The 26,157-nt window shown below is 63.9% G+C and overlaps 4 protein-coding genes across 9 annotated transcripts; 2 read left to right on the top strand and 2 right to left on the bottom strand.

Moving 5' to 3' along the window:
- Positions 1–37: 37 nt before the first annotated feature.
- SRPX2 (sushi repeat containing protein X-linked 2) lies at positions 38–6,677 on the top strand. Of its 2 annotated transcripts, none has more exons than XM_050974371.1 (11): positions 38–821; positions 1,469–1,887; positions 3,571–3,654; positions 3,741–3,932; positions 4,048–4,224; positions 4,521–4,647; positions 4,748–4,869; positions 4,976–5,155; positions 5,285–5,418; positions 5,490–5,611; positions 5,908–6,677. In XM_050974371.1, the coding sequence occupies exons 2-11, from the start codon at positions 1,827–1,829 to the stop codon at positions 6,086–6,088; spliced, it is 1,380 nt and encodes a 459-aa protein (XP_050830328.1). In that variant the 5' UTR covers positions 38–821; positions 1,469–1,826; the 3' UTR covers positions 6,089–6,677. The 2 variants fall into 2 exon arrangements, with proteins under 2 accessions (XP_050830328.1, XP_050830327.1); XM_050974370.1 differs by lacking the exon at positions 38–821 and adding an exon at positions 846–1,353.
- Positions 6,678–7,005: 328 nt separating this feature from the next.
- On the bottom strand, positions 7,006–14,148 carry SYTL4 (synaptotagmin like 4). The gene is made up of 17 exons (XM_009090439.3): positions 14,043–14,148; positions 13,157–13,304; positions 12,816–13,031; positions 12,186–12,295; positions 11,907–12,021; positions 11,638–11,745; positions 11,272–11,386; positions 11,075–11,165; positions 10,804–10,907; positions 10,611–10,697; positions 10,111–10,289; positions 9,821–9,923; positions 8,828–8,989; positions 8,304–8,409; positions 7,827–7,926; positions 7,384–7,592; positions 7,006–7,267 (listed from the first exon to the last, which is right to left on the bottom strand). The coding sequence occupies exons 2-17, from the start codon at positions 13,264–13,266 to the stop codon at positions 7,125–7,127; spliced, it is 2,058 nt and encodes a 685-aa protein (XP_009088687.1). The 5' UTR covers positions 13,267–13,304; positions 14,043–14,148; the 3' UTR covers positions 7,006–7,124.
- A 725-nt stretch (positions 14,149–14,873) lies between these two features.
- TRMT12 (tRNA methyltransferase 12 homolog) lies at positions 14,874–18,142 on the bottom strand. Its single transcript, XM_030228821.2, has 7 exons — positions 17,939–18,142; positions 17,677–17,824; positions 17,416–17,605; positions 16,804–16,954; positions 16,624–16,733; positions 15,855–16,012; positions 14,874–15,766 (listed from the first exon to the last, which is right to left on the bottom strand). The coding sequence occupies exons 1-7, from the start codon at positions 18,019–18,021 to the stop codon at positions 15,320–15,322; spliced, it is 1,287 nt and encodes a 428-aa protein (XP_030084681.2). The 5' UTR covers positions 18,022–18,142; the 3' UTR covers positions 14,874–15,319.
- A 104-nt stretch (positions 18,143–18,246) lies between these two features.
- Positions 18,247–25,795, top strand: CSTF2 (cleavage stimulation factor subunit 2). Of its 5 annotated transcripts, XM_030228819.2 has the most exons (15): positions 18,247–18,380; positions 18,542–18,620; positions 19,803–19,972; positions 20,460–20,596; positions 20,711–20,830; positions 20,940–21,095; positions 21,210–21,333; positions 21,643–21,705; positions 22,803–22,862; positions 23,472–23,613; positions 23,979–24,130; positions 24,428–24,705; positions 25,096–25,221; positions 25,364–25,489; positions 25,594–25,795. In XM_030228819.2, exons 1-14 carry the CDS (start codon positions 18,323–18,325, stop codon positions 25,484–25,486), a joined length of 1,788 nt encoding a protein of 595 aa, XP_030084679.1. In that variant the 5' UTR covers positions 18,247–18,322; the 3' UTR covers positions 25,487–25,489; positions 25,594–25,795. The 5 variants fall into 5 exon arrangements, with proteins under 5 accessions (XP_030084679.1, XP_030084674.1, XP_030084676.1 ...); XM_030228814.2 differs by lacking the exon at positions 22,803–22,862; XM_030228816.2 differs by lacking the exons at positions 21,643–21,705; positions 22,803–22,862.
- Positions 25,796–26,157: the final 362 nt, after the last annotated feature.

The raw sequence follows: 26,157 nt of genomic DNA, 5'->3' as shown, positions 1-26,157 counted from the left end.
GACCGAGCGCTCACGGAAATGGCCGAGCGCGCCGGCCGGCGTCGTGCTCTTCCCCTCTCCTCCCGCAGAGGGCGCCCCGGCCACCCCTGTCCCCTGTCCGGGGCCGCCTCTGTCCTGTGACAGCCCCTGTCCACTGTCACCCCTTGTCCTATAACATCCCCTATCCACTATCACACCCTGTCCACTGTCACCCCCTGTCCTATAACATCCCCTATCCACTATCACACCCTGTCCACTGTCACCTCCTGTCCTATCGCACCCTGTCCACTGTCACCCCCTGTCCGCTGTGACCTCCTGTCCGGGGCTACGCCCTGTCGTATGACACCCCCGTTGTACGACACCCCTGTCCTGTGACACCTCTGTCCCCTGTGACCCCCTGTCCTGTCACCCCGTGTCCCTTATCACCCTCTGTCCTGTGACACCCCCTTGTCTGGTGTCGCCTCCTGCTTGTCCCCTGTCATAACCCGTTCATGCCTAGCCTGTGCCACCCCGTACCTATCTCTACCACCTGTGTCCAGTGCCACTCCCTGCTTAGCCCGTGTCACCCTCTCTCCAGTGCCACCCCCTGCCTGTCCCATGCCACCGTCTGCCGGTGTCATCTCCTGCTTGCCTCCTGCCACTCCTACCTGCTTGGCACCACCCACTGCCACCTCCAGCCTATCCCGTGCCACCCTGTGCCACCCCTTGCCCGACCCATGCCATCATTCCCTGCCTCCCCGGGGCCACCCCCTGCCTGTCCCGTGCCACCTCCTGCGCGGTGCCAGCCAGCGCCAGTCCCTGCTCTCCTGCTCCAGCCCTGCCGTGCCCCACCGCGTGTCCAGGTATCCAACGGGACTGCCACCCCGCTGCACGGCACATGGCACTACAGCACCCTGGGCTTCCTGCGCTCCGCGGGCTGAGCCCTGCCGGGGCTGTCCCGGGGGTGTCCCCGGGCTGCGGGGGCTGCGGGCTCCCCACCCCGGCAGAAGCAGCCCCTCCCGGCTGCCCTCTCCTGCCCGGGACAGTCATTAATTAGCGCACTCCCAGCCTGGCCGCCACATAATTAATTAGCCCATTAAACCAGCAGCGCGTCCCCCGGCACACCCCACGCGAGCGCTCCTACCTGTCCGTGCCAGCCCATCCCTCGCTTCTCCCTGCCCCGCGGAGCCCCGGCCCGGGCGGCCCCGGCTCCTGCCCGGCCTGCCCGACCCCAGCGGCCCCTGACAAAGCGCTGCGGTCCCTGTGCCTCGGTGGGCCGGGCTGCGGCAGGGAACAGATCCCAGCTGGAAGCGCTTTTCTCGGCAGCGGGCTCGGAGCCTTCCGTCTGCAGCGGGGTCTCCCCCTCCCTCCCTCTCTCCCTCCCTCCGGCAGGAGGTGGGAAAGGGGACCTGGCTCCTGCGGTTTGCTGCTCGCCCCTGCAGGCCCCGCGTTCCCGGAGCCCGTCAGGGCTGGCACAGGCTCAGCTTGGCTCTCTCCTGTGTCCAAACAGGCTCCTGGCTCTTCTGCTCACAGAAGAAAGCCTCTTACAACCTTTTAAAGCCCCGGAGAAGCAGGAGACGCGTAGGAAAACGGGCGATCCTGAGATTTATTATTTTTTACAATCTCATCGTTTTGGGCCTGACTCACGGCTTTTGAATGTTTGGGATGGGCAGCCACGGGGGAAAGTAAGTTTGCTCAGCACAAGCGGAGAGGCCAGGCAGGAGCGACAGACATCTGTGTGGTGACAGGGCTGCAGAGGGGGCCGTCACCCTGCCTCCAGCTCCTCTCCATCCTCGCCAGGGCCCGCGGCTGCTCCCGGCCCCAGCACGGCGGGTGGGCTGCCCAGCGCACCCCCCCGGCTGCCCGGCATGACAGCCCCCGTCCTGCTGCTGGTCCTTGCCAGGCTGGTGTCATCCACGTGGCACGAAGGTGAGTGCGGGGTGTGCGGGCACCGCGGGCTCCTGGGGGTGGCAGCCTGCGCGGTTCTGCTCCTGTTGAGGGCTCCTGGTGGGAAGGGATGGAGGGTGCCCGGGAACGGCGATGCCGGGAGAGCATCGGTGTCTGAGGAATGGGGTGCCTGTGCGGGTGAGCTGTGGGTACAGGGAGGAACCGAGGGGGTGCTGGCAGGCATCCAGGGAGGAGCAGAAAACCGGCCTGTCTTCCTCACACCCCCGCCTGCGGGAGGGCCGCTTCCCGCTGACTCCCTGCTCCCGCGGGGCCGCAGATGTTTGCTGGACGGAGCCCACGCTCCCGACCGCCCCATAGCTGGGCGACCAGGTCACGGGCCTTGTTTGGGGAGATTTCCCCCTTCCCTGCTCCCATCCCCTCCCCTGGCCGCGCTGCCATCATTCCTGGGGATGCTCCTGTGCAGCGGGGCTGAGCTGCCCCCAGGTGAGGAGGAAAAGGCAGCACTGGCAGTGGAAGGAAACATCACCATTCAATGGCACATCTGCCTGCGGGGACACGGTGCAATCCGTCCCCAGGGCCCCTGCGGGAGTCTTGGCAGCCCCCCGGAAACAGCTTCGTTCCCCAGGTCACGGATACATCCCCACGGTGCCGTCCCTCTCCTCTGCCCCCCTAGGAACCATGGCAGAGTGAGAGGGCAGCTGGATAAACGCGCTGAGAAACGGGCGGGCTCGTGGGGAGCGGTGGAGAGCCGCTCCACAGAAGTTCACTTTGGAAAGATTTGTAATGGAGTTTCCTCCCCGTGACTGCGGGGCTTCTGCTCGGGCTGGCCCCGGCGGAAATCCCCTTCCCCAAACGCGGAGCAGGGACAAGGGGACACCGGGTGCAGGCGCGGCGGGGCTGCCGCCTTTCCGGGGTGCCCAGGCCGAGCATCCCCCCGTGCCCAGGGGAGCGCGGTGCGCTGGGCGGGCGGCGAGGAGGGGGCAGCGCCGGCGGGGGCCGGCGGAAACGCGGCGGAAACGTGAGCTCAGTGCTGGGGAATGCCGCGGCCGGCCGAGGCGCCGAGGGGCCGCGGGGGAGGACGCCAGCCTCTCCCCCTGCACGGCCCCCTCCCCACCGGCGAGTACCGTGCCCATGAAGGGCACAGGGCGGCCCGCAAGGATGGCGCGGGGCTGTCCTCACTCCATCCGCGGGGCCCCGCTGCGCAGCACGGCTGGCGAGGACCCAGCATCTCCGGCCGAACCCCTCCAGCAGCTCCATCCTTCCCTGGAACTCGGGCAAGGGGCTGCACCCCCAGCAGCCCCCGTCCGGGCAGCGTGCTCGCCATCCCTTCCTGGGTGAGGGTACGGGCAGGCAAGGGCAGGCAAGGGCAGGTTTCTTCCTTCCCTGGGGATGCCCCTTGGCAGTGGCAGTGCCATGGGAGCGGGTGGAAGGACTTCCCGACAGCACGAAGCTGGGGGTCGGTGCCAGCCCACTCCGCGCCAGCGCCCGTTTCCTGCCACAACCGCGGCTGCCGCTGTTTAGTCTGCGGCTGGTGCCAGCGAGCTCAATGCCATCGAGGACTGGGCTCCCGTCTGCCCACTTTAACCCTTGACAGCAGCCCCAAGGCCAGGCTCTGCCCAGAGCTGGGAATACTCGTTGGCAGCTGCAGGACGTTTTGCAGCCATGAGCTGCCCTGCAGCCTGCTCGTCTCTTCCTTCTTCCCAGGGTCTGGCTACTACCTGGAGAGTCACACCAACGAGGTGTACGCAGAAGAACCCCCCTCTGAGCCCGCCCTGGATTACCGTCGAGGTAACAGCCCCCAACCCATCCTTTGTGTCCTCGTGGGGAAACCGAGGCACGGCAGATTCCTCCGTCACCTCCCTGCTCTCCCGCAGTGCCGCAGTGGTGCGCCACGCTCAACATCCACCGCGGAGAGGCCACTTGCTACTCGCCCCGGGGCAGCTCCTACCGCAGCAGCCTGGGGACACGCTGCGAGCTGAGCTGCGCCCGCGGATACCGCCTGGTGGGTCCCAGTGCCGTGCAGTGCCTGCCCAGCCGCCACTGGTCGGGAATGGCGTACTGCCGACGTGAGTGTCCCCGGCCCTCGCCCTGCCAGCATCCCACAGCGGCCAGCCCGGGGTGCTCTGCCCACCCACACGGCCGGCAGCCCCTTCCCTCCCCTCCCTGCTCTCTCCATCCCAGAAATCCGGTGCCACGTGCTGCCAGCGGTGCTGCGGGGCTCCTACGTGTGCTCAGCAGGCGTGCAGATGGATTCCCGCTGTGACTACACCTGCCAGCCCGGCTACCAGCTTGAGGGCGACCGGAGCCGCATCTGCATGGAGGATGGGCACTGGAGCGGGAGCGAGCCAATCTGTGTAGGTAAATTCTCCCCCCGCGCTGCTGGGGCACGCAGGGGATCGTCGCCCGTGCCTGGCGTGTGTGTCTGCAGGTGTCTGCAGGCGTTTCCTGCACCTCTCTCCCTTGGGACCCCTGTCCCTGTCCCCGCAGTGCCATTAGCCCTGAAGCACAGGCACCAGCCCGGGACTGGGGCGCTCAGCGCTGGCTTTACAGCAGTTCTGGGTGGCTCCGAGGTGCCTGGGGTGGTTCAACACCGCTCTCATAGCTCAGCCAAGGCATCCACAGGTTCCATGAATCCCTCTCCTCCCTCTGGGCAGATCTGGAGCCTCCCAAGATCCGCTGTCCTGACTCCCGGGAGCGCATAGCAGAGCCAGGCAAGCTGACTGCCACCGTGTACTGGGACCCTCCCCGCGTGAGGGACTCCGCTGACGGTGTCATCAAGAGGTGAGGGCCTCGGCGCTGCGGGCACTGCCAGCGGGGGCTGGGGGCCGTGCCGGGTGCCGCTGCCCGGGGTGCTGATGGAAAAACCCGTCTGTCGGGTCAGGGTGATGCTGCGGGGCCCGGAGCCCGGCTCGGAGTTCCCCGAAGGAGAGCATGTGATCCGCTACACCGCCCACGACCAGGCTTACAACCGCGCCAGCTGCAAGTTCAGCATCCGCGTCCACGGTGAGAGCGCTGCCGCGGGCCCTCGCTGCCGCCCCAGCTCCGGCCTGCTCAGCCCTCGCTGCTGGGCACCCACCGCCCAGCCCTCAGGCCGCTTCTCCCTCTGCAGTGAGGCGCTGCCCTGTCCTGAAGCCTCCGCAGAACGGGTACATCTCCTGCACCTCCGACGGCAACAACTACGGCGCCACCTGCGAGTACCTGTGCGACGGGGGCTACGAGCGCCAGGGCACCTCCCTGCGGGTGTGCCAGTCCAGCCAGCAGTGGACAGGCTCCCAGCCCCTTTGTGCCCGTAAGCGCTGTGGGCAGGGCAGGACTCGCCCGTGGCGATGCCCAGAGCTTTGGGGGATGCTGCCCGGCGGGTCCGAGGGGTGACGGGGGGCACGATGGCACCTCCCCACACACTCATATCGTGCCCCAGCCATGCAGATCAACACGGATGTGAGCTCGGCCGCCAGCCTGCTGGACCAGTTCCACGAGAAACGCCGCCTCTTGGTCATCTCGGCCCCCGACCCCTCTAACCGCTACTACAAGATGCAGATCTCCATGCTGCAGGTGAGCAGAGCTTCCTGCCACCCCCCGCCCCACCTGCACACCCAGCACCCCCTCACTGCCCCCCTCCACAGCAAGCTGCCTGCGGGCTGGACCTGCGGCACGTCACCACCGTGGAGCTGGTGGGGCAGCCCCCGCACGAGGTGGGACGCATCCGGGAGCACCGGCTGTCCCTTGGCATCATCGAGGAGCTCAGGTAGGGCTGTCCTGCAGAGCCAGGTGGCTATTCAAGGGGACGGGGAAGGGGAATGCCTCTAGCAATGGCAAAGCATGAGGTTGCAGCTGGGTTCATGAACAGCCCCTTTCTGCTGTGCCAGAGGGGCTCGTGCAGTGGGGGGATCCCCTGCGAGTCTGAATGCAGCGTCACCAGAGCTTCCCAGAGCTCACAGCCTCGAGGAAGAGGTGGGAGCCCCCGCTGCAGGAGGACCTGAGCGTGGTTGCAAGAGGCGGGCAGGCTCAGCCCCCTGAGCAGCGACCCCCTTGCACCCGCAGGCGCTTCCTGCACCTCACACGCTCGCACTTCAACGCGGTGCTGCTGGACAAGGCGGGCACGGACCGCGAGCGCTACATCGCCCCGGTCAGCCCCGACGAGCTCTTCGTCTTCATCGACACCTACCTGCTGAGCGAGCGTGAGGCGGCACGGCGGGCACAGAGCGGGGACCCCTGCGAGTGACCCCCGCGCTGCCCTCCGGGGATGGACACCGCCCTTTCTGCTTTCCTAGTCGCCCGCCGTAGCGGAGGAGCAGGGTGCCAGGGAGCTCCGGGGAAGGGGAGCCCCTCCCTGGCTGTTCTGGCACACAGAGGTGAGCAGGGGCTGTGTGCCAGCAGTGTCCCCCTGCCCAGAGCCAGGAGCTGTTTCCAGCTGGGGCATGGTTCAGCCCAACCAGGACCCTGGTGGGAGACACTGGAGGGCCCCTGCTCAAATCCCAGGGCAGGGGTGGGACAGGGAGCCGGAGGAGAGTAGCAGGGCAGGGAGGGCAGGCCGGCCAGCAGTGCAACAGCCTCTAGCACAGCAGCTTCAGCCTCCCCACAGCTCACCCTGTGCACAACCTCGACCCAATGCCTCCCACTCTGAAAGCCCTGATTAAAAGCAAATGGCCCCATGCTCAGCAGAGCCCACAGCCAGCATGCAGCCCACTCTAAAGGGCTTGCCATCTCCCCTGGCACTCACTCCCTCTCCCACCACCAACAGGGACCCTTTCTGGGAGCTGCTTTGGCAGTAGAAGATTAAGTTGAAATAAATAGATTTGTATAAAAAGTCAGTGCTGGCACATGTGTGTGTCACTGAGAGGCCTGGGAAACAAATGTTTCTGACCCCACACAGCTCCATCCCTCCAGTGCTGCAGCTGGGGCTGGGCTGTGCATGGGGAACAGGGTGGAGAGGACAAGGAGAGAGCAGACTCTGGAACGGGGTGGTAGGAAAAAGAATGGGAAGAAATAAAAACACAATGACATTTAAAAGCATTTTGCCCGAGGGAGAAGAAGGGAGGGTTCACACACAATTCAGTTCAGCCTGAAATCTGGTCCAAGGCTTATGACAAGAGGAAAACCCTTTAAACAAAGCTAGGCCAAGAAGACTTTCTGCCCAAGCCTGTTTAGAGAAGGTCATGTTTAATAAAGAAAAAGAACCCCAATGCATGTTTGGCTGCCTTGCCAGGCTGTGCAGCGAGCGTGGCTCCCAACAGCGGTGCCAGCCCTGCTGCCACAGCCTAGGGCCCCAGCTTGGCCATGGTGGAGCGGAGCTGGAGGGTCCCCTCTGCCCAGGAGCCCGGGTACTGGCACATCTTCTGCCACAGGTTCAGCTCCTCGCCCGTGGAGTCCATCCAGTCCACAGCCTGCCCGTTGCTCATGCCTGGGGAAAGGGATGGCAGAAGTGACTGGTGGAGCAGGGAGGTGCCCACAGCACAGCTGCCCCAGCGAGGCTGCTGCTGCTGCTGCTGCCCAGGTGTGAGGGGTGCAGGCTCTCACCAGTGCCCACCCCCAGGCGCACTCCCCCCAGGAAGTCGTTGCTGGACAGCGGCTCCCGGTCCCAGACCGTCAGCTCCAGGCAGAGGTGCTGCAGCTCCTCGGCCTTGATGCCATTGTAGACAAAGGTGTGGTTGTAGTGAGGGTTCAGGGTCTTCTTCACCACAGGCGTCTTCCTCTTGGAGGCTTTGTTTTTGTGTGGCAGGAGGTAGCTGGGGGGAGCAGCCCCTTGGGTTAGCAGCACACAGGCAACTGCTCCTGCTCTGGGGGCTGGGGCGCCTCAGCACCCCAGGACCTGGCCTGGAGCCCCCATCCCTGCCTTTCCTGGCACGGCTCAGCAAGAAGGACCGTGACACCCTGCAAGGGGCTTCCTCCAGGGCCCCCAGCAGCTTTGGGAATGCAGCCAGGGAGGACAGTGCCTTCCTCACCCCAGGACCCTCACTCACCCCTTGACAAAGCTGTCTGAGGTCCCTCCAGACTTGGCTGCTGTGAGGTTCTTGGCTTCTTTGATCCAGACCTGGAGCTCACCACCTTCCCCTGTTTTGCCTAGGAAAAATCCAACACAGTAGAAATTAATCAAATTTAATTTCTAGCACTGCAAACTTTAGGAAAGTTCCTGCTGAACACCCTTCATCCCAGAGGTAGGCACAGAGCCTGGACTGGCATCTCCTCTTGCCTTCTCCTGTATCGGCCCTGCCTGCTGAGGGCAAAGGCAGACAAAATTGCTTCATGCAGGGCCCAGTGGTCCAGCCCCAGGGAAGTACTGAAATGGCTGGGGCAGCCTGAGGACAGCCAGGCCTGCCCTGACCCACAGCAGCTTTGCAGAGGAGAAGGCTGCAGTGACACCACCCAAGAACCCCATCCAGAGCCAGCCTGCATGGCCATGCAGGGCTCCACACTGATCCCAGAGCTTCAGCACTCACCTTTCCTGCCATTCCCAGCCCCAGGATGCTTGGCAGATGGGATGTACTTCATGGAGACAACCAGCTCCCCTTTGTACTGGAGCAGACCAGCAGCATCAGCCCCAATCTGCCAAGAGGTGAGAATTACCAACCACTGCAGAGAAGCCATGGCACACACAGTGACAGCCTGGTGTGCAGCACCTCCCCAGGCTGGGACAAAAGACTTGGGCTCTCCTAGATGTGGCTGAGCTGGCACATGTGCCTGCCAACTCTCCCCAGCATGACCAGTGTAGCCCAGCTCCTCTGGGATCTTATCTTGGCCCAATCACCTGACAAGGAGGAGGGAAGCTAGGCTCAAAGCAGAAGATCTGCCCTTTTTTCCTACAACAGCACTGTCTGCACCTGGGGTTTTCATGCCTCCAGATATTTGATTGGGCACAAGCCTTTTGGCAATGCTCAGCTGAGGTCTCCACACCCCGCTGCCCACCGAGGGCTATACCCCCAGCAGGACCAGGCAAGGGAGGCTGTGGGCAGCAGGGGCACACCTTGCCATGCAGGGGCAGGAACTCCTCCAGGTGACTCTCGAAGTTCCAGGCCCCCAGAGGGACCTCTGCCTCCCCCAGGAAGGTGTTGCGGCCGAAGCGGTCGTGGTGCCACACTGAGAACTGCAGCGTCCTCGCCAGCAGGAGGGACTTGCTAATCTCATACTGGGGACAGAGAGAAAACCACTGGTGAGCAGGCAGCACAGGACAGGGCAGGCCTGGCAAACTCCATCAGCTACAGCTCAGGAGCACGGGAGGAGACTGAGCAGCAATGGATGTGCACAGGAGCCTGTTCCTCTTTCCATCCATGCCTGCCAAAACTCAGAGTCCCAGGGCAGAGGTGCAGGAGCCCGTGCTCTCCCAGCAGGTGGCCCTTGGAGCCAGGACTCACAGCATCCGGCCGTGCCACCACCAGCAGAGCTCTGCCAGACCACCGAGCCTCAGCTGGTCAGAGCACAAGACCTCAGCAAACCTGGCTGTGGGAGCCTGAAAACCAAACCACAGCTCTCACTTCCTCCTGTGCAAGAGTGCCCGGCCTCAGAGGTGCACTGCCAGATTCAGGGACAGAGTCAGCCAGCACAGATGGTGAAGGGCAGTGCCACATTGTTCTGCCCTGGGGCCCAGAATTTATCTCTGCCCCTATGGCATGCTGCCCTCCCTCCTGCCTCTGTAACATGCCTCCAGGGGCCAGGAAGCCCTTGGAAGGAAATATCCAGGGTAAGCAGGATGCCTCTGCTCTGGGGAATGCCACAGGAAACAGGGACATGTCCTGTGACAGTCACATCTGCAGCTGTGCCTCCACCCCACCGTGGCACTGGGGCCTGGCAGCACAGCCAGGGCACAGCTGGGAGTGCGGGGACTTTGCAGCTTTCAGGGTGCAGTCTCTGGACACGGGTCCTGCGCAGAGACCCGCTCCAGGGTTAGGAGCTCACCCCTCCCCTTGCTTGTTCCAGCAGCATCCCCTGAGCACCTGCAGCCCAGCCCAGCCCCTCTCACCTTCAGCAGCTCGTTGTACAGGGGGTTGATGGTGTTGCGTTTGATGGTTGTCTTGCGCTTCCCTTGCCGGGATTTGTCGGGCAGGAGGTAGGTCTTCACATAGCTGAGGGGAGAACAGCCAGCACTTCAACAAGGCCCCCCCACAATTAATCCTCCGAGCTCCCCAGGGCAGCCCCAGACCTTCTGCCTCACCAGGACCCTCCCACTTACTGCTCCCATCTCTGGTGGGCACCCACAACCCAGCTGGGCACCACCAGTGGTGGCACAGCCATCGCCCCCCTGGCTCTCACGGGTTGGAGCGCTTCCTGCCCTCGTCCCCATAGGCCAGCTGGCGACACTCCTTCACGTGGATGAACAAGGTCTGTGTCTTCTGCTCGTAGCTCAGGGAGAAGGAGATGCCCCCGGTGACAGCCACGCTGCCGAAGTCGCCGGCCTCGCTGTAAATGCTGACCATGCTCCCCAGTGTGCTCTGCAAGACAAGGCAGGGCCGAGCTGGCACAGCATCACCTGACAGTCCCTCCTCATCCTCAGCAAGGTTACTCCCTGTGCCTCTTCTGCACAGCCCCCCTCACCTCCCTGTGGCTGAGGATGCCCACACACAGCGGCCTGGGAGAGAGCTGAGTCTCTGCATTTTGATTCCCTTCTAGGGGAAGAAGCCCCCACACACAAGGCCCTTACCCCTTCCCTCCAGGAGCTGCCTGCCCTGCCTCCCTCCCACCCACCCAAGCCTTGGCACTGCCTCTCTCCATCCCTTCTCCCTGAGCAGAGCAGGGCACGGCCCAGGGCTCACCGAGGAGGTGCCACTGCGCATGCTGCCCCGGGCCACCCGCTGCCGGTGGATCTCCACCAGGTTATCGATGTCCTCCTCCTCCTCCTCCTGCAAGGACAGGGACAAGCCGCCAGTGAGGGGAGCAGTGGGGCACAGCCAGCCAGACACCCAACTCCTCCAGCTGGCAGCCATCTCGTGGCACTCAGGGTCTCACCAGCTCCGTGTTGAGGCCAGGCACTGACTTGCTCCTGTCCCCCAAAGAGCCACCTTCCCCCACAAGGTCCTCGGGGCGCAGGTCGATCACGGACTTGGTGTAGTCTGCACGAGAGAGGGTGAACAGTGGCACAGAGCAGGGCTAGCAGAGCCCTGCTGCTCCCTCACACAAGGGGCTGCCCCAGCCTCTCCCAGCTGAACTGAAAGCCCTTCCCAGCCCAGGGAGGAGGAGCTGCCCACCCTGGCCATGTCAGCACCCACACATCTCTCACCCGCAGGCCTCACCACCCGACGGGGGTTCTTCTTGAATATTGTTTCATGCTCGTCCACCACGGTGCTGCTGCGGGTCCCCACGGTGGCATCCTGGGCAGGAAGAGTCCCTTCAGAGCAGGGCAGGGCTGGGAGCCCTGTGTGTGCCCAGCCCCACGCCCCAGGACAGGGCTGAGCCTGCCGGAGCAGCGTCACGCACCCGTCTGTCAGAGAACGCGTTCTTGGAGCGGAGAGGGAGGGTCAGGCTGGAGGAAGCAGGTCCTGCTGGCCCAACAACCTGTTTTCCAGGGATGGCTCTCTCCAGGGAGTTCCTCCTGTGGCGGACACAGAAAGGTCTGTCCCAGGCCACGAGCACTGCTGGCAGAGCAAGTGCTGGCCAGGAAGTGCCACTTGAACTTCCCGTAGCAGCCTGGGGGCAGAAGACCTTCCTGCCCAGGGAAAGGCTTCAGCCCAGCCTGAGGAGCCAGCTTCCCCTCACTAGATTGAGAAAAACACGCTTCAGATGAAGGTCGCATCCTCAGCCAGCCAGTCTTGCCAAGGACAACCCACCCCAGGATCCTCTCACCTGCCCCCCACATCAGCAGGACTAGGTCTGTAGCTGTCCAGGCTCATGTTTTCCATGGACTCCGTGTCACTTTTGCCATCCCGAGAGTCTGAGGCATCTGGAAACAAACTGCAGACAAGCAAAACCACAGGTATGTCCTGTTTGGTGAGGAGGTCGGTCTGAGAGAGCTTCTGTGCCACCGATGATCCACATGAGGCAGCAGATTCCTCTCAAACCTGCAGCAGATGAGAGCTGCTGCCTGGAGCACGGGGGACAGCAGGGACTCTTACCTGGACCCCTCCCGGGGTGCAGGGGGGCTCGGCTGCCGGACTGCAGAGGAGCTTTTAGGCTCACTGAGCTGGGCTTTCTGGAGCAGGGTTTGTCCCACAGTCTCTCTTTTGTTGGCTGGAAGCAGAGAGGCATCAGGAGGAACACTGCTCCGAGCTCACTCATTGCCTGGAGCAGAAGTTGCTCCCAGCCAGCTCCACACTGGGCAGAGGTGCACTGGGGAAGCTGGAGCATCCCAGATGGCTGGGCTGCAGGAGAAGGCTTTGCTGTGGCAGCCCTACCTGTCGGCCTGTGCCGCAGGGACAGCCGCACCATGTCGCTGCCCAGGTGGTTGGCAAAGCGGTTCACCCTCTGGTCATAGAACCAGTCACCCGTTGTCTTCTTCAGCTCACTGCAGGGTGGGGTGGTGGGGGCAGTCAGGGGCGGTGGGGGCTGTCTGCTGTGCCCCAACCCACCCTGGGTGTTGCCACAACCCAACAACACAGGCACAATGGGCAAAATCAGCAGGTGACTGGGCAGGGACCATTCACCCGGCAGCTGACAGGCTCAGCTACATCCTCAGCAAAGTCGGGAGCAAGCTGAGTTTTGTAGGACAGGGGAGGCCAAAAGGGAGGAAATCTGCAATGCTTGAAACAGAGGCTGTGCAAGGGGCACAGGGGGATGCTGCAGTCAGTTCAGGGGGTGAAGAAGCGGGACATGAAGGAGACAAGAGTCGGGTATGACCCATTTCTCCATCACCCCAATATGGGAACCCTCTGCAGGAGTGACAGCAGAGCAAGCTGCCCTGCACTGGGGAGGAGCAGCCAGGCTAGGAAAGGCTGGCTATGGGGCATCAAGTTGAGGCAACTGAGAGGAGGAAGGGAACAGGAGGGACATACAGAATGTCCCTGCCACTTGTCCATGCTACTCACGCCTCCTTGGTGCAGACTTTGCAGCGCCAGGAGCCGCTGGGGCTGTAGGAACGGCAGTCCCGACACACCAAGTGGTTGCAGCCCCGGCAAGTGTTGGCTTTGGGGCTGACACGGCCCAGGCTCTGCTGGCAGCGGGCGCAGGTCCGCTCGCTGTAGCGCTGGCTGCCCCGCTTGGCTCCCTTGCGCCGGATCTCCAGCAGCTCATTCTTCAGGCGCCTGCTCAGACCCGACACCAGGAGCGGTCAGAGGCACCCGGGACCCCGGCGACCCGTCACCCACACTCTCACTCATCCGCCCGCTTCCGGAGCAAAGCGGGAAAGCAGCTCCTGCCGCGCTCGCACCTGATCCTCCTCTCCTCTGCCTTGCGGAGCTCCTCGTCGCGCTGCAGGACCTGCAGGATCAGATCTCTCTCCACGTCCGACAGGAAAGACAGGTCCACAGCCTCCGACATCGCTCCACCCGGGATGGCCGGCCCTCACCGGCTGCCAGCTAGGGACACGCCAGCTGCTGAGCGCGGGTCCGGCCCCGCACGGTGCCCCGTGCCCGCTCCTGGGGCTGGACGGAACGGCGGCACACGGGACACCGGCCCGCCCGCCGTCTCACCGCCCTGCCCCGGGCTGGGCTCGGGCCGCCTGCCAGCCCCGCCGCCCCGGTGACCTCAGCTGGATCCGTGGGACCGGGCTGACGCCCAGCACCCGCGGCAGCCCCGGCAGGAAGGAGCCGCCCCGGGCTGCCCCTCCCACGAACGCACCGGGGCTCGGAGCTGCCCGAGGAGCCGCCGGGAGCGGACGCGCACCAGGACCCGCGGCAGGGACAGGGTCCGGCTGCAGGCGGCGGCACCGGGACCCGGGCGGCCGCGGCCGCTCCAGCCCCGACGGAGCCGGAGCGCTTGCTCGGGGGCTGCAGCAGCTCCCCGCTCCCGCCCGGCTCGGCGGAACCGGCGGGAGGGATCTTCCCGTCCCCGCAGCCGCGCTCCGGCGTCCCTCGGGGAGGAGGGGGCGGCGGGATGGAGCCCAGGCTCCTCTCTCGGGGAAAAGGCGTCCGGGGCTGGGAACACCGCGTTCCCAGCGCGGCCACCGGGACAGGGAACTGCCTCCGCCCCGGGACACCGCGGCTCGACCCCCGGACCACAGAGGGACCCCTGGCTCCCCCGACTCCCCGACAGCCGAAGGGTCCCCCGGCACCCCGCCAGGGGAGCGCCGCCCGACCCCACGATCCTCCCGGTACCTGCAGCGGCTCCGGCCGGCGCCTCCCGGCAGCGGGAGGGGGGAGCCGGGAGGGGAAGGCGGCGCCGGTGCCTTAAAGGAGCCGCGCCGGCCGCACCTGCGGCACCTGCGGGGCGGCCCGTGCGGGAGGCGGTGCCCGCTCCCTCCAGCCCCTTCCCCGCCCGATCACCCCCGGCAGAGCTGCGGCTCCAGCCCCGAGAGCCGCTTTCCCCGGTGCCCCATGGTCCTGGCTGGGTGGGCGGCCTCTCCTGGAGAGCACAGAGAGCACCGACACCCGAACTGCGGGGGACCCCCGGCAGCCCCAAGGAGGAGCCCAGGGGCGCGGCCGCTGTGTCCTCCCGCCGCAAGGCTCCAGCCGCTGCCCTTGTCCTTGGCGGCAGAGATACGGTCCCCGGAGGGCGTCTCGTCCCTGCCCCCCGCACTCAGGCACCGGGCTGGCCGAGGCGTGGGGCTCCACCCGAGGGGAAGCGGTTTCTCGCCACGCAGGACAGCGGGGGAGGCCACCTGGGTGCAGCCCCGAGGCAAACGGGAGGACGCGGCTCTGCCCACACTTTCGGCCGCACCCCAGGGATGGGAAGCGATGCGACACTGGCACAATGGAAAAAACCGCGGAGACATCAAAGGGCCAGCGGGAGTTTCCTCATGGGGCAGGGGTTCGCTCCACCCGGAGTACACAGTACATATGTAGAGGGCTTTGGGCTTGCAGGCAGGCAATGCCACAGAGGCTTTGCTCCCTGAGCCCCTCCACACACCACCCTAGGACCCTAAGTCCCCAGGCCAGACCCCCACGCTTGCACCAATGTTCACCTTTTAACTGGACACCAACAAGAGGTGGTGAGAAACATCTTTATTTCTGAAAAATAAAAATAGGAAGGAAACAAGATGAACAGACTTGCTTCCAGGACATTAAAAAAGCATGCTGGTAAATACAAGCACAAAGCTTGTCCCTGACCTGCTGAAATGAACCCAGCAGGAACCTAAGGCTTCTCAGCACTGTGGCTCTCTTTCCTGTGTGAAATGGGGCTCAAGGTGCTACCACGTGTCCAAGACCTGGGCAGCGACTGGCAGAGCCAGGGTAGAACACTGGCACTCTGAGCCCCAGAGTGAGCTTGCTCCATCCTTGTCTGGATCCTGAAGGGATCTGCCGTGGGGAGCGCAGCCCCGGGTGCCCCAGGCACGGGGAGGCAGTGCTGCCACCTGGGAACTAGGGGACACAAGGCACATCCAGGCTGGCAGCTGGACACTGCTGGCCACCCTTCCAAGGAAGCTGGAGCTCCACTAAACGGGCAGCACAGGCCGGCACTCGAGGTCCAGCACGAGGTGATGCACGTGTGGCGCGTAGGACTTCACCGGCTGGATGTGCAGGACGCTGCTGCGCCACGGCCGCCCGTGCAGCTCTGCCAGCAGCCCCTGGATGCGTGTGGCCGTGCCTTCAGCCCACCTCTGCCACTCGGGCCTGAGCCTGGCCTCCAGAGTCTCTTCCCCACCGTGCTGTGCCCGGTGCTGTGCCTCTCCCGCAGGACTGGCTGCCTCCGGAGAGCCCCGCTCAGCCAGCAGCACCGCGCTCTGCGGCGGTGCCGGCGCGGGACGAGTCTCCACATTGTGGTGGATGTGGAGAACCCCACCCGTGTCCTTCTTCAGGACGCGGCAGGCCACTGGCCAGCCTTCCTCCGAGCTGGGGATCAGCCCCAGGTTGACCCTGTCTGCCACGTCCTGCAGCTGCAGCTGGGAGCAGAGCGGAGGTGAGGGGACACTGGCAGGAGTGGTTCCGCGGCCCCGCCCGGCCCGGCGCTCACCTGCCGGCTGTGCTCACCTGCCGGCTGTCCCCGCTGTGGATGTGGCAGCGATCCCGCACCCCGTTCAGCACCAGGCTCCTGTGCAGGGCCTCCACGGCGTGGCTGTTCCACTCACAGGCATGGACAAAGGCGGCTCCAGCGTGCACCAGGAACGGCAGCGTGAAATAGCCGATGCCTGCAGGCAGGAGGTGGCAGTGGCTGAGGGCAGGGACCTCCAGAGATCCACACTCCTCCCCGAGGGCAGGGCAGGATGCACATTGCCACCCTGCCTCTCCAAGTCTGCTTTGCTCTGGGTTGGAGAAAGCCCAAACGCTGGAAAAATGGAAATTTATCCCTCCATCTTCTTCAAAAGCAAAATCTGCCTTGAAAAATGTTTAGAGGAGTTTATTTTACCTTCAGTCTTTGGCCATCAGGTTGAGACCTGCCTGGCTCTGCAGAAGTGTCCAGGTTACCGTTTAGTTTGATTAATCTTGAGCAGTTTTGTGGGTGGCATGGCCTTTCAGTGTGGCACAAATTGGAAGCACTAACTTCCTTAAGCACAAACAGTGGCAAATCTTTCCCCTGGATCCAAGTGATTCCCCAAAGGAGCATTAGGCACAGAGCCTGAGAACAGGACACCCTAAGTGTCCAGAGGCTGCAGGGACAAGGGCAGTACAGCAGTACCAGCGTAGCTGAAGGGCTCACAGACAATACAGGAGCTCTAAGCCTGACTATTTTTCATTCCAAGCTGGAAATGACATTTCATGTCTACCTGGATGCCATCAGCACCTCCTCCATCCCCATTACCTGCATAGAGATCCACCAGGACCTCCCCGGAGCAGGGCAGTGAGGCCACACGCAGCTTCTCGGTGATGTTTCCCGGGGAGAACATGCACTTGGTCACATCGAAGGTGTACCTAGAAGACCCCGCCCAGACGGTGAGGGCAGTCCCTTCCCCGCCAGCCACATCCCGCAGCTCCTGCCCACCTGATGCCGTTATCCACGTGCTCCACCCAGCCGTGCTCGCCCAGCAGCAGGGTGACCCTGGGGCTCCGCATCCCGTCCGGCATCACCCGTCCTCGCCTGGCCACCCGCCGGGCCCCTAAAGCAGAGGCGATCGTCTCCCAGAGCGCCGAGCCTGCAACACAGCAGCCTGGAGATGCGGGCGGCGTGGGCCGGGCCGGGGCAGGCCATGCTCACCTTACCCAGCCTCTCCCGGGCAGGGTGCCCCGCTGGCCTCACCCAGCCTCTCCCGGGCCAGGGTGCCCCGCTGGCCTTACCCAGCCTCTCCGGGCCGGGTGCCCCGTGGCCTCCCAGCCTCCCGGGCAGGTGCCCGCTGGCCTAACCCAGCCTCTCCCGGGGCTGGCCATGCTCGCCTTACCCAGCCTCTCCCGAGGGTGCCCCGCTGGCCTTACCCAGCCTCTCCCGGGGCAGGGTGCCCCACTGGCCTCACCCAGCCTCTCCCGGGCCAGGGTGCCCCGCTGGCCTTACCCAGCCTCTCCCGGGGCAGGCCATGCTCACCTTACCCAGCCTCTCCCGGGCCAGGCCATGCTGGCCTTACCCAGCCTCTCCCGGGCCAGGATGCCCCGCTGGCCTTACCCAGCCTCTCCCAGGGCTCAGCCCTGAAGCTGTCCTCGCTCAGCAGCACCAGGTCCCCGTGCCTCTGCCAGGCGTGCGGCACGTCCCGCTCCAGCTCCCCCGACCAGCCGGCCCCCAGCAGCCGCCGCAGCTCCTCCCGCAGCCTCTGGGCCGGCGAGCGCCGGCGGGCGGCCCTGGAGGGGACAGGGTCCTGCGGCAGGGCCGTGCCGCGGGCCGGGCGCCCGCCGAACGCGGGGCTCGGGGCTCGGCGGCTGTGCTCACCTGGATCCCGAGCAGCTCACAGGGCATCTCCGCGGGCAGGCAGAGCTGGGACAGCTTCTCCGGCAGCACCGGCACGGCCACGCGGCCGCCCGGCACCCGCTGCAGCCCGTAGCGCCCGTCCAGGAGCCGCTCCTCTTGCAGACACTGCCTGCAGGGCCAGGCGCGCTCAGCCTTCCCAGCCCCGCGGAGCCTCCTGCTGCCCGGCTGGCCCGGCACCGTCCTGCCGGAGCAGCACAGGGCTCCCGTTCCCGCTGCTCCTCACCTGAGGCGCTGGGCGAACCTCGGCTCTGTGGCCAGCGCGGGGACACCCGTGGGGACAGCCATGGGGACGTCCGTGCCTTCCATCCTGCCGAGCCCCGGGCGGTGTTAGGCTCGCCGGGGGCTGTGCCTCGGGGTCGGTGCCCGAAGCGGCATCCCTGAGGCCGCGGGGCCGCCCGGAGGCTGCTCCCGGTGCCGAGGGATCCCCGAGGCCGCGGCAGCCCCGTCCGGGGATCCCGGGGAATCCCGGTACTCCCACCACGCTGCCGCCGGTGCCGCGTTTCCCGCCGGAGCGCTTTTTGAAAGGGCAGCTGCCAAGCTCGTTGCGGGCGGAAGCGGAAGCGGGGGAACGGTTGGCGCGCGGACCGGACGCGGCGCGGGCGGCGCGATGGCGGGGCTGTCGGTGCGGGACCCCGCCGTGGATCGGTCCCTGCGCTCCGTGTTCGGTGAGGCCGCGGGGCGGGACCGCGACCTGCAAAGGGAAGGGGGCACGGACGGGCAGGGGCAGGCGGGCGGCCGGCGGGTTTCCCCCCACGGCGGGTTTCCCCCCCTCGCCGCCGGGGCCAGTACCCGCCGCGCTGACCGGCCGCACCGTCTGTCTCCGCAGTGGGGAACATCCCGTATGAGGCCACGGAGGAACAGCTGAAGGACATTTTCTCGGAGGTTGGGCCCGTGGTCAGCTTTAGGTGAGAGCGGCCGCAGGCCTCCCCCGGGTCCCCCTGCTCGGCGCAGACCGAGCCCCGCGGGCTCCGCGGAGCCGGCCTTGGAGCCGTGGAATCGCAAATCCTTAACGTTGGGAAAGGCCTCTAAAACCCTCCAGCTGAACTGTTCCCCCAGCACTGCCAAGCCCACCGTGTCCCCAAGTACCACATGCACACACCTTTTGGCCACTTCCAGGCACGGTGGCTCGGCCACAACCTCGGGCTGCCTGTTGTGGTGCTTGGCAACCGCTGTGGCGAAGGAGCTTTGCCTGATAGCCCATCTAAACCTCCTCAGCCCCCCAAGACTGGTTCCTCACACAGAGCAGCATCTGCGGGGGTTGTCAGGCTGTGCCAGCTGTGCTCAGGGCAGAGGGACCCGGTGGCTGTGCCTGTCACCTGGAGATGGAACACGGTGTCCAGCAGGTGGATGTGGGCACGCAGCTCTGGGCTGCAGGAGCTGCCCTGCTGTGGCTGATGAGGGCTCAGGTGCTGCTTGGGCTCTTTGCTCCTCACTGCCATCCCTGTGCCTCCCACAGGTGTTTTCCAGGCTCAGTTCAGGTTTTGGGAGTTCTGGGAGCAGCCAGTCCTGTCCTGTGCCTTGTGGGGTCATGGGAGGCACACAGCTGGCACTGGTGGGCATCATGCCCACCACACCCTTGGGAGCAGCCGTGCCAGGAGCCAGCTGGTCCTTTGGCTTGGCATTGGCCCGGCTGCTATGTGCCCTGGGGAGCTCTCACTGTGTTCCCAGCACTGCTGGGGCTCTGTCTCTGTTTCCCCTTTGAGCTCTCCCTGTTCTCCCAGCACTGCTGGGCCTCTGTCCCCGTGTCCCCCCTGAGCTCTCCCTGTGCTCCCCAGCACTGCTGGGGCTCTGTCCCCGTGTCCCCCCTGAGCTCTCCCTGTGCTCCCAGCACTGCTGGGGCTCTGTCCCCGTGTCCCCCCTGAGCTCTCCCTGTGCTCCCAGCACTGCTGGGGCTCTGTCCCCGTATCCCCCCTGAGCTCTCCCTGTGTCCCCAGCACTGCTGGGGCTCTGTCCCCGTGTCCCCCCTGAGCTCTCCCTGTGTCCCCAGGCTCTGTCCCCATATCCCCCCAAGCTGCAGGAGCCGTGGGCACAGCGGGACGCCCACGCCGCCCCCAGCAGCAGCATTGCTCTGCTCTGCTCCCTGGCAGGCTGGTGTACGACAGGGAGACGGGCAAGCCCAAGGGCTATGGCTTCTGCGAGTACCAGGACCAGGAGACGGCGCTCAGCGCCATGCGCAACCTCAACGGGCGCGAGTTCAGCGGCAGGGCCCTGCGCGTGGACAACGCCGCCAGCGAGAAGAACAAGGAGGAGCTCAAGAGTGAGTCAGCCTGAATTCTGGGGTCTCCCTTGCCCTGGGCCCAGCCCTGGCAGCTGCAGGGCACGGTGTGTCTCTTCTGCCAGGCTAGTGGAGCTGACCTGCTCTGAGCGGGCTTGTGAGTAGTGCCCCAGAGGGATGTATGGCCTCAGCTCTGCGTTTTCACTCCCAGATGATCACAGAATCACAGTATTACTTAGTTTGGAAAAGGTGTATAAAGATCATGGTCCAGCCTTTGACCAAACACACTGCATCAAATTGTATTGCCCCAATACATTGGGGTACTAAATGCCACTTCCAGTCTTAAATGCTTCCAGGAACAGTGACTCCACAACCTCCCTGAGCAGCCTGTTCTGATGCCTAATCACCCCTTCTGGGAAGAAATTCCTCCTAAGGAGGAAATTCCTCCTGATTCTGCTGCCCCCTTTTCCCCTGGTGGGCTGGTGCTCCCCTCCTGATGAGCCTGTTCCATGCGTTGTTCATGTTGCAGGCTTGGGCACAGGTGCACCCATCATAGAGTCACCCTATGGGGACCCTGTAAACCCAGAGGATGCCCCTGAGTCCATCAGCCGGGCAGTGGCCAGCCTGCCACCCGAGCAGATGTTTGAGCTGATGAAGCAGATGAAGGTGAGAGCAGAAGGGCCGTGCTCCCTGTTTGGGCACAGCTCCTCCCACCACTGCCTGCACCCTCCCACCCATGTCACACCTTGTCAGAGCTCTGATCAGTGCCTGTCTCCTCAGCTGTGTGTCCAGAACAGCCCCCAGGAAGCCAGGAACATGCTGCTCCAGAACCCCCAGCTGGCTTATGCACTGCTGCAGGCCCAGGTGGTCATGAGGATCGTCGACCCAGAGATAGCGCTGGTTTGTCCCTTGCTGCTCGTCCAGGGTTGGGATGGGAGGTGGGAGGATATTGGTGGTAGCCTTTGTGGAGTGGCAGTGGAAAAAAACTTTCTCCTTCTTCCTCCCCTAGAAAATCCTGCATCGCCAGACCAGTGTTCCTCCTCTGATCCCAGGCAACCAGCAGGCAGTGCCAGGCCCAGGGCCTGGGCCAGGACCGGGGCCTGGGCCAGGGCCCAACGCGCAGCTGAACCCACAGAACACCCCGTCGTCCCAGCCACAGGCCATAGTAAGAGCCTGCACAACACATGAGCTGTGCAGGAGAGTGGGCAGTGCCAGCTCTCCAGCTGGGGCACATGCCCGGGTGTCAGGGTGTCCCTGAGATCCAGTGTCTCTCTGGCAGGGCGGGATGCACGTCAATGGCGCTCCTCCTCTGATGCAGCCACCCATGCAGGGGGGAGTGCCAGCCCCGGGACAGATGGCAGCCCCTGTGCAGGGCCCAGGCCCTGGCCCCATGGCTCCAGGAGGTGAGTTTGGGCCAAGCTGCCCCACCCATGGGCACATGGGTCCTGCAGACACCCCTCTCTGCCTTCCCCCTTACCAGAGGGCTCGGTCCTGTGAGAGCACATGTAATCCTGTGCTGTACATTGTGGTTGTGCTGCTGCCAGAGGTGGGCTGCAAAGTTGGATTATCCCTAGGGGGAACCAACACCAAGGGAATAAACCTCCAGATGCTCCCCCAGGAGCTCAGAGCAAGAAGGTATTTGGGACCAAAGGAACAGGTTAGTCATCAGGGACGGCTGAGGAGGGGTCTGATCTCTGCCTGTCCCCTCTCAGGTGGGATGCAGCCACAGGTTGGGATGCCAGGTGCAGGGCCAGTCCCCTTGGAGCGTGGACAAGGTAAAACAGACGTGTGTAGTGCTGTGTGTGGTGTGAGCCTTGCTCCAGTGAGCAGTGCTGTGTCCCAGCTGTTTGCAGCCTGGCTGTGCCCAGCCCCGGGGCTGTTCCTGGGTTTGTTCACTGAGGCACAAGGCTGTGGTAGCAGCTCCTTGGCTCCCAGGGCTCAGCCCATGCCCAGATTGGCTCCCAGCTCGTTCTGCACGCTGTTGTGCAGTCGTGCCCTGGCAGCCAGGAGAGCTGCCTGTCCCCACCGAGCGGGATGTGTCTGTGTTTTCCACCTCTGCGAGCCCATGTCTGTCCCTGTGCTTGTGCGGGCAGGCAGAGCTTGCTCTTCTCTGGTCCTTGTCCTGCTCCTTCGCTGCCGGGGTGCGGGGAAGCAGCTGGTGCGGCCGCCGCGTCCTCCGCGCTGTGCCCAGCAGAGGGAGCTGGGTCTCCGGTTTGGCTTGAGGCTTGGCAGGGACTTCCCGGAGGGTGACGGCTCGGCTTTCCCTCCGCAGGCACGGTCTGTCCGGCCCAGCCCTGGGCCCCGATTCCTTACGGTTCACACGTTGCCATGTGTAGGTTAGTACGGCCCCGGTGTTCTGTTCTCCCAGGAACAGCACATGCAGACACCTGTCACCTCTGTTGCCTTGAGTTCTATCCTAGGCCTTGTTCCAGCAACATGGCAAACCTAGTCTGAGATCCTTTGGCCTTAGGGTCAGCTGACTCTCATTTTCTTTGGGGTGGGCACTGTCTTCCTGAAAGCTGTCTGATAGTTCTTGGCACCCAAAAGGTTTTGCAGAGCAGAAGCTGGGTGTGCGTTGTGGGGCCGGCGTGGCCCCACGGAATGCTGCGTCTCTTGGCAGGAAGTCTTCTCTGCCTGCCTCTCTCCCTGAGTGAGGGAAGGACTGTGCCATGCTGGCTGTCCTGCCTGTGCTGACAAAGGGGGTGTGAACAGAACAGGTTGATAAAGCCAGACTTGGAACATTTTCTCTGTAGGTTTTTCTGGGGACTTCAGGGTGCGTGATCCTGCAGCAGCACTGTCCCCAAAGCCGGTGCGTGTGTGCATACACCATTTACGTGTCTGCTCTTTCCCTCTTTTCCTGCTGCTTGCCCAGGGAACCTGCAGCTCTCGCCCGTGGGACCTGCCAGGCCTGCGTCTATCGAACGCGTTCAAGGTACCCCGGCACCAGCTCCCTCTTCCCATGGAGCTCGTTGTTGAGTGTGCAGAGAGCAGCTCTCACCCTGCTGTTCTCAGGGCCAGGGACTGGCATGTCACTTCTTATAGCCTGACAGCAGTAAGAGGAGATGAAAGAGGCAGGATTTCTTCTAGGGCTACAGGACAGAACAGGCTAGAACCATGCATGGAGCCTCCAGTGGAAAAGGAGAGCCTGTTTGGAAAGGGCTTTTGCCTAAGATCCAGCCCTCTTTGACACTGTGCTTCCAGGAGCCTTCCAGGTCTTGCTTTGCTCCTGGCCCCACATTAGCAGGGTGTTGATGCCCACACTTGTAGGGATTGTCATGGGGGCACCCATGCTTGGTTTAGCCCCTGGTGCCATAAGGAACCTTAAATAAAACCCGAGAAGAAAAGGAGAGAAATAAAATTGACAGCCAGGGAAGGAGCTTTGGTGTGCTCCAGCCTCATGTGTGGGGTTGTGTCCCCAGCAGACAGCACAGCTCAGGGGAGCAGCATGGCTGCCCCACGCCCGGCCTGAGAGCGCCGGGGACAGTCTTGGCACGGACTGGTCATGCAGATCCTCACGAGTTCTTGTGTGTCTCCCTGGCAGTGCCCATGCCAGACCCGAGGGCCCCTATGCAGCGTGGACCTCTACCTGCTAGTGGCCCGCCGCCCCGAGGCCTTTTGGGAGATGCCCCGAATGACCCTCGCGGAGGGACCCTGCTCTCAGTCACTGGAGAAGTGGAGCCCAGGTGAGGGGAGAGGGAAGGAGAGGAGCCCTTGGCACTGTCCCCTGCCCAAGGGTAACCTCTCGCTGAGGACAGGGATGGCATCAGCCTTCCGAGAGTCACTGCTGCCTGGTCGGAGGCCTGTGTGCTGCCAACCATGGGGGCCGGCCCGTTTCCCCGGGGAAGGGATCTCCCCGGGGTGATGGCAGCTGCCCCGTGGCATGGGGCCACCAGCACCCATCCCTGTGCCAGCCTCACCCTCCTCCCCTGCGGCCGGCTTCGGGGGCAATCCCAGCGCTCTGCCCAGACCGTGCCAAGCCAGTGTCTGATTCACACTCTCTCGCTTTTTCTCCTCCTCCTGCTTTGCTCTCCTCGTCTCTCTGCGTCAGAGGTTACCTTGGGCCGCCCCACCAGGGAGCCCCTATGCACCATATGCCTGGTCATGACAGCCGTGGCCCCCCCCATGAGATGAGGGGGGGACCCATGGGAGAACCCCGACCACTGATGGGAGAGCCGCGGGGGCCCTTGATGGATGCTCGAGGTGAGAGAGGGGGCATGAAATATGGGTGGCTTGGATTGTGCAGGCAAGAAGTCAGAGTGGAGCCGGCTGCCCCGACCCAAGGCATAGGAAGGGGGTTTGGGCAGTGAAATGACTGACTCCAGGCGAGGAGGGACAGTCCCAGGGTGCAAGGGACTTTCTCCAGGCATGTCCCCTCTGCCCCCAGCCCTGCACTTCTTAGGTGCTTGATGGCCCCCAGACAAAGGAGGCAGCAGGCTCGCTGCCACACTCCTTGCAGCACTGTTTCCTTCAGGAGCTGACCTTGTGTTTCCTCCGCAGTCGGAAGAGATCCCCGGGGGCTGGAGCCACGAGGGCTGGAGCCGCGCGGGCTGGAGCCGCGCGTGATGGAGGCGCGGGCGCTGGAGGCGCGAGGCCTGGAGCCGCGGGTCCTGGAGCCACGAGTGCTGGAAGCCAGGGCCATGGAGGCCAGGGTCCTGGAGCCCCGGGGCCTGGAGCCTCGAGGGCCTGGTCCCAACCCGCGTGGCCCAATGCCTGGTGGGATACAGGGTCCTGGGCCACTTAACATGGGAGCCAGTGGCCCGCAGGGGCCCCGCCAGGTACACACGGCTCTGCTGAGCTGCTCGGGCACCGACGGCGTCCTGTAGGCTGGGGCTGGGCGGGGGGTGTCCCACAGAGCAGCAGCTTTGGGAAGCACCAGGCTTTGGTCATTGGCTCTGAGGGGTCAGGGCATCTGTCCCATTTCCCCAGGCACTGCCCATCAGCTGTAAACAGGACAAGGCTCAGGCCTCTCTCCACCTCTTCCTGAGACACAGAAAGGAGCACAGGAGTTGGGAGGGGAGAGCACATAAAGTGCAGTCTCTCTTTGTGCTCAGGCATCTTCAAACAGTCCGTGAGGGCATTCATCTGATCATCTATTTTACCTTCCTGAATTTGTATTGCTCAGTCCAGAAACCCCCCAGTCCCTAACCCCTCTCTTACTTCCCCAGGTTCCTAACATGGCTGGAGCAGGCATGCAGGGAGGAGGCATACCTGGGGCAGGAGTCCAGGGAGCTGGTCAGCCTGGAGGCTTTAGCCCTGGACAGAGCCAGGTCACCCCCCAGGATCACGAGAAGGTGAGAGAACATAAGGGAAAGGGTGAGACAGTAGGAGCAGCACTTCCTGTGTGCCTTTCTGTGGCGGGGTCAGCCCCTCCCTGGCTCTGGTATGCTGTGGCTGCTCTGGCAGGGCACGTCTCTGACCCCTCTTTCCCCACAGGCAGCACTGATCATGCAGGTCCTGCAGCTGACAGCAGACCAGATCGCCATGCTGCCCCCAGAACAGCGGCAGAGCATCCTCATTCTGAAGGAGCAAATCCAGAAATCCACAGGGGCACCCTGACAGGTGATGTCCCCAACCTGCCTCCACTCAAACAGAGCTGCTTAGGATGGGACTCTGCCCTGCTTCCCTCTGTGCCAGGCTCACCCTCCTCTCCTTCTTTCTGGCAGGCACAAGATGGAGATGCCATGTGCCTGGATAGAGGTGATGCTCCATGGCAGCTGCTTCCCATTGCTACCAGGGCTGATGGTGCATTTTAGGAGAGGTTATGTCACCCTCAAGAGGGTTTTTCCTCCAGTTCATCCTTTTTTTTTTTCTGTGTATATTTTATGGTGTTTGAAATAAAGTGGGAGGAGGGTTTGAGTAAATCCATGTCCTTGGCTGCCTTGTTTGGTCTCTCATGGAGGCCAGAGTTGGGAGTGTTGGGTTCTGGGAGCAGTGTGGCCTGGCTCCAGTCATGTGCACTTGCCATCCTCCCTCCTCCCCACACCAGGGCAAGAATCAATAATGGAATTTCTTGTAGTGTGCTGTTTACAGGGGTCTAGGGGAAGGGCAGGACAGAGCTTGGCTTTCTATCCCTGCTGGCAGGGCAGGAAGGGCTCTGGATCCGATTGCAGTATCACTTTCCATGCCAGCCTGCTCAGGCAGCGGGGTTTCCCTCTCTGCTTACACTGGAGCAGAACCTGCTGGGAGCTGCAGTGAGAGCTGAGCTGTGTGCTGGGTGCAGGCTGGCT

This window comes from Serinus canaria, chromosome 4A, assembly GCF_022539315.1.
Source record: "Serinus canaria isolate serCan28SL12 chromosome 4A, serCan2020, whole genome shotgun sequence".
NCBI classification, from domain to species: Eukaryota; Metazoa; Chordata; class Aves; order Passeriformes; family Fringillidae; genus Serinus; species Serinus canaria.
Note: the sequence above shows the minus strand (reverse complement) of the source record. Positions and strands in the feature narration are given on the sequence as shown.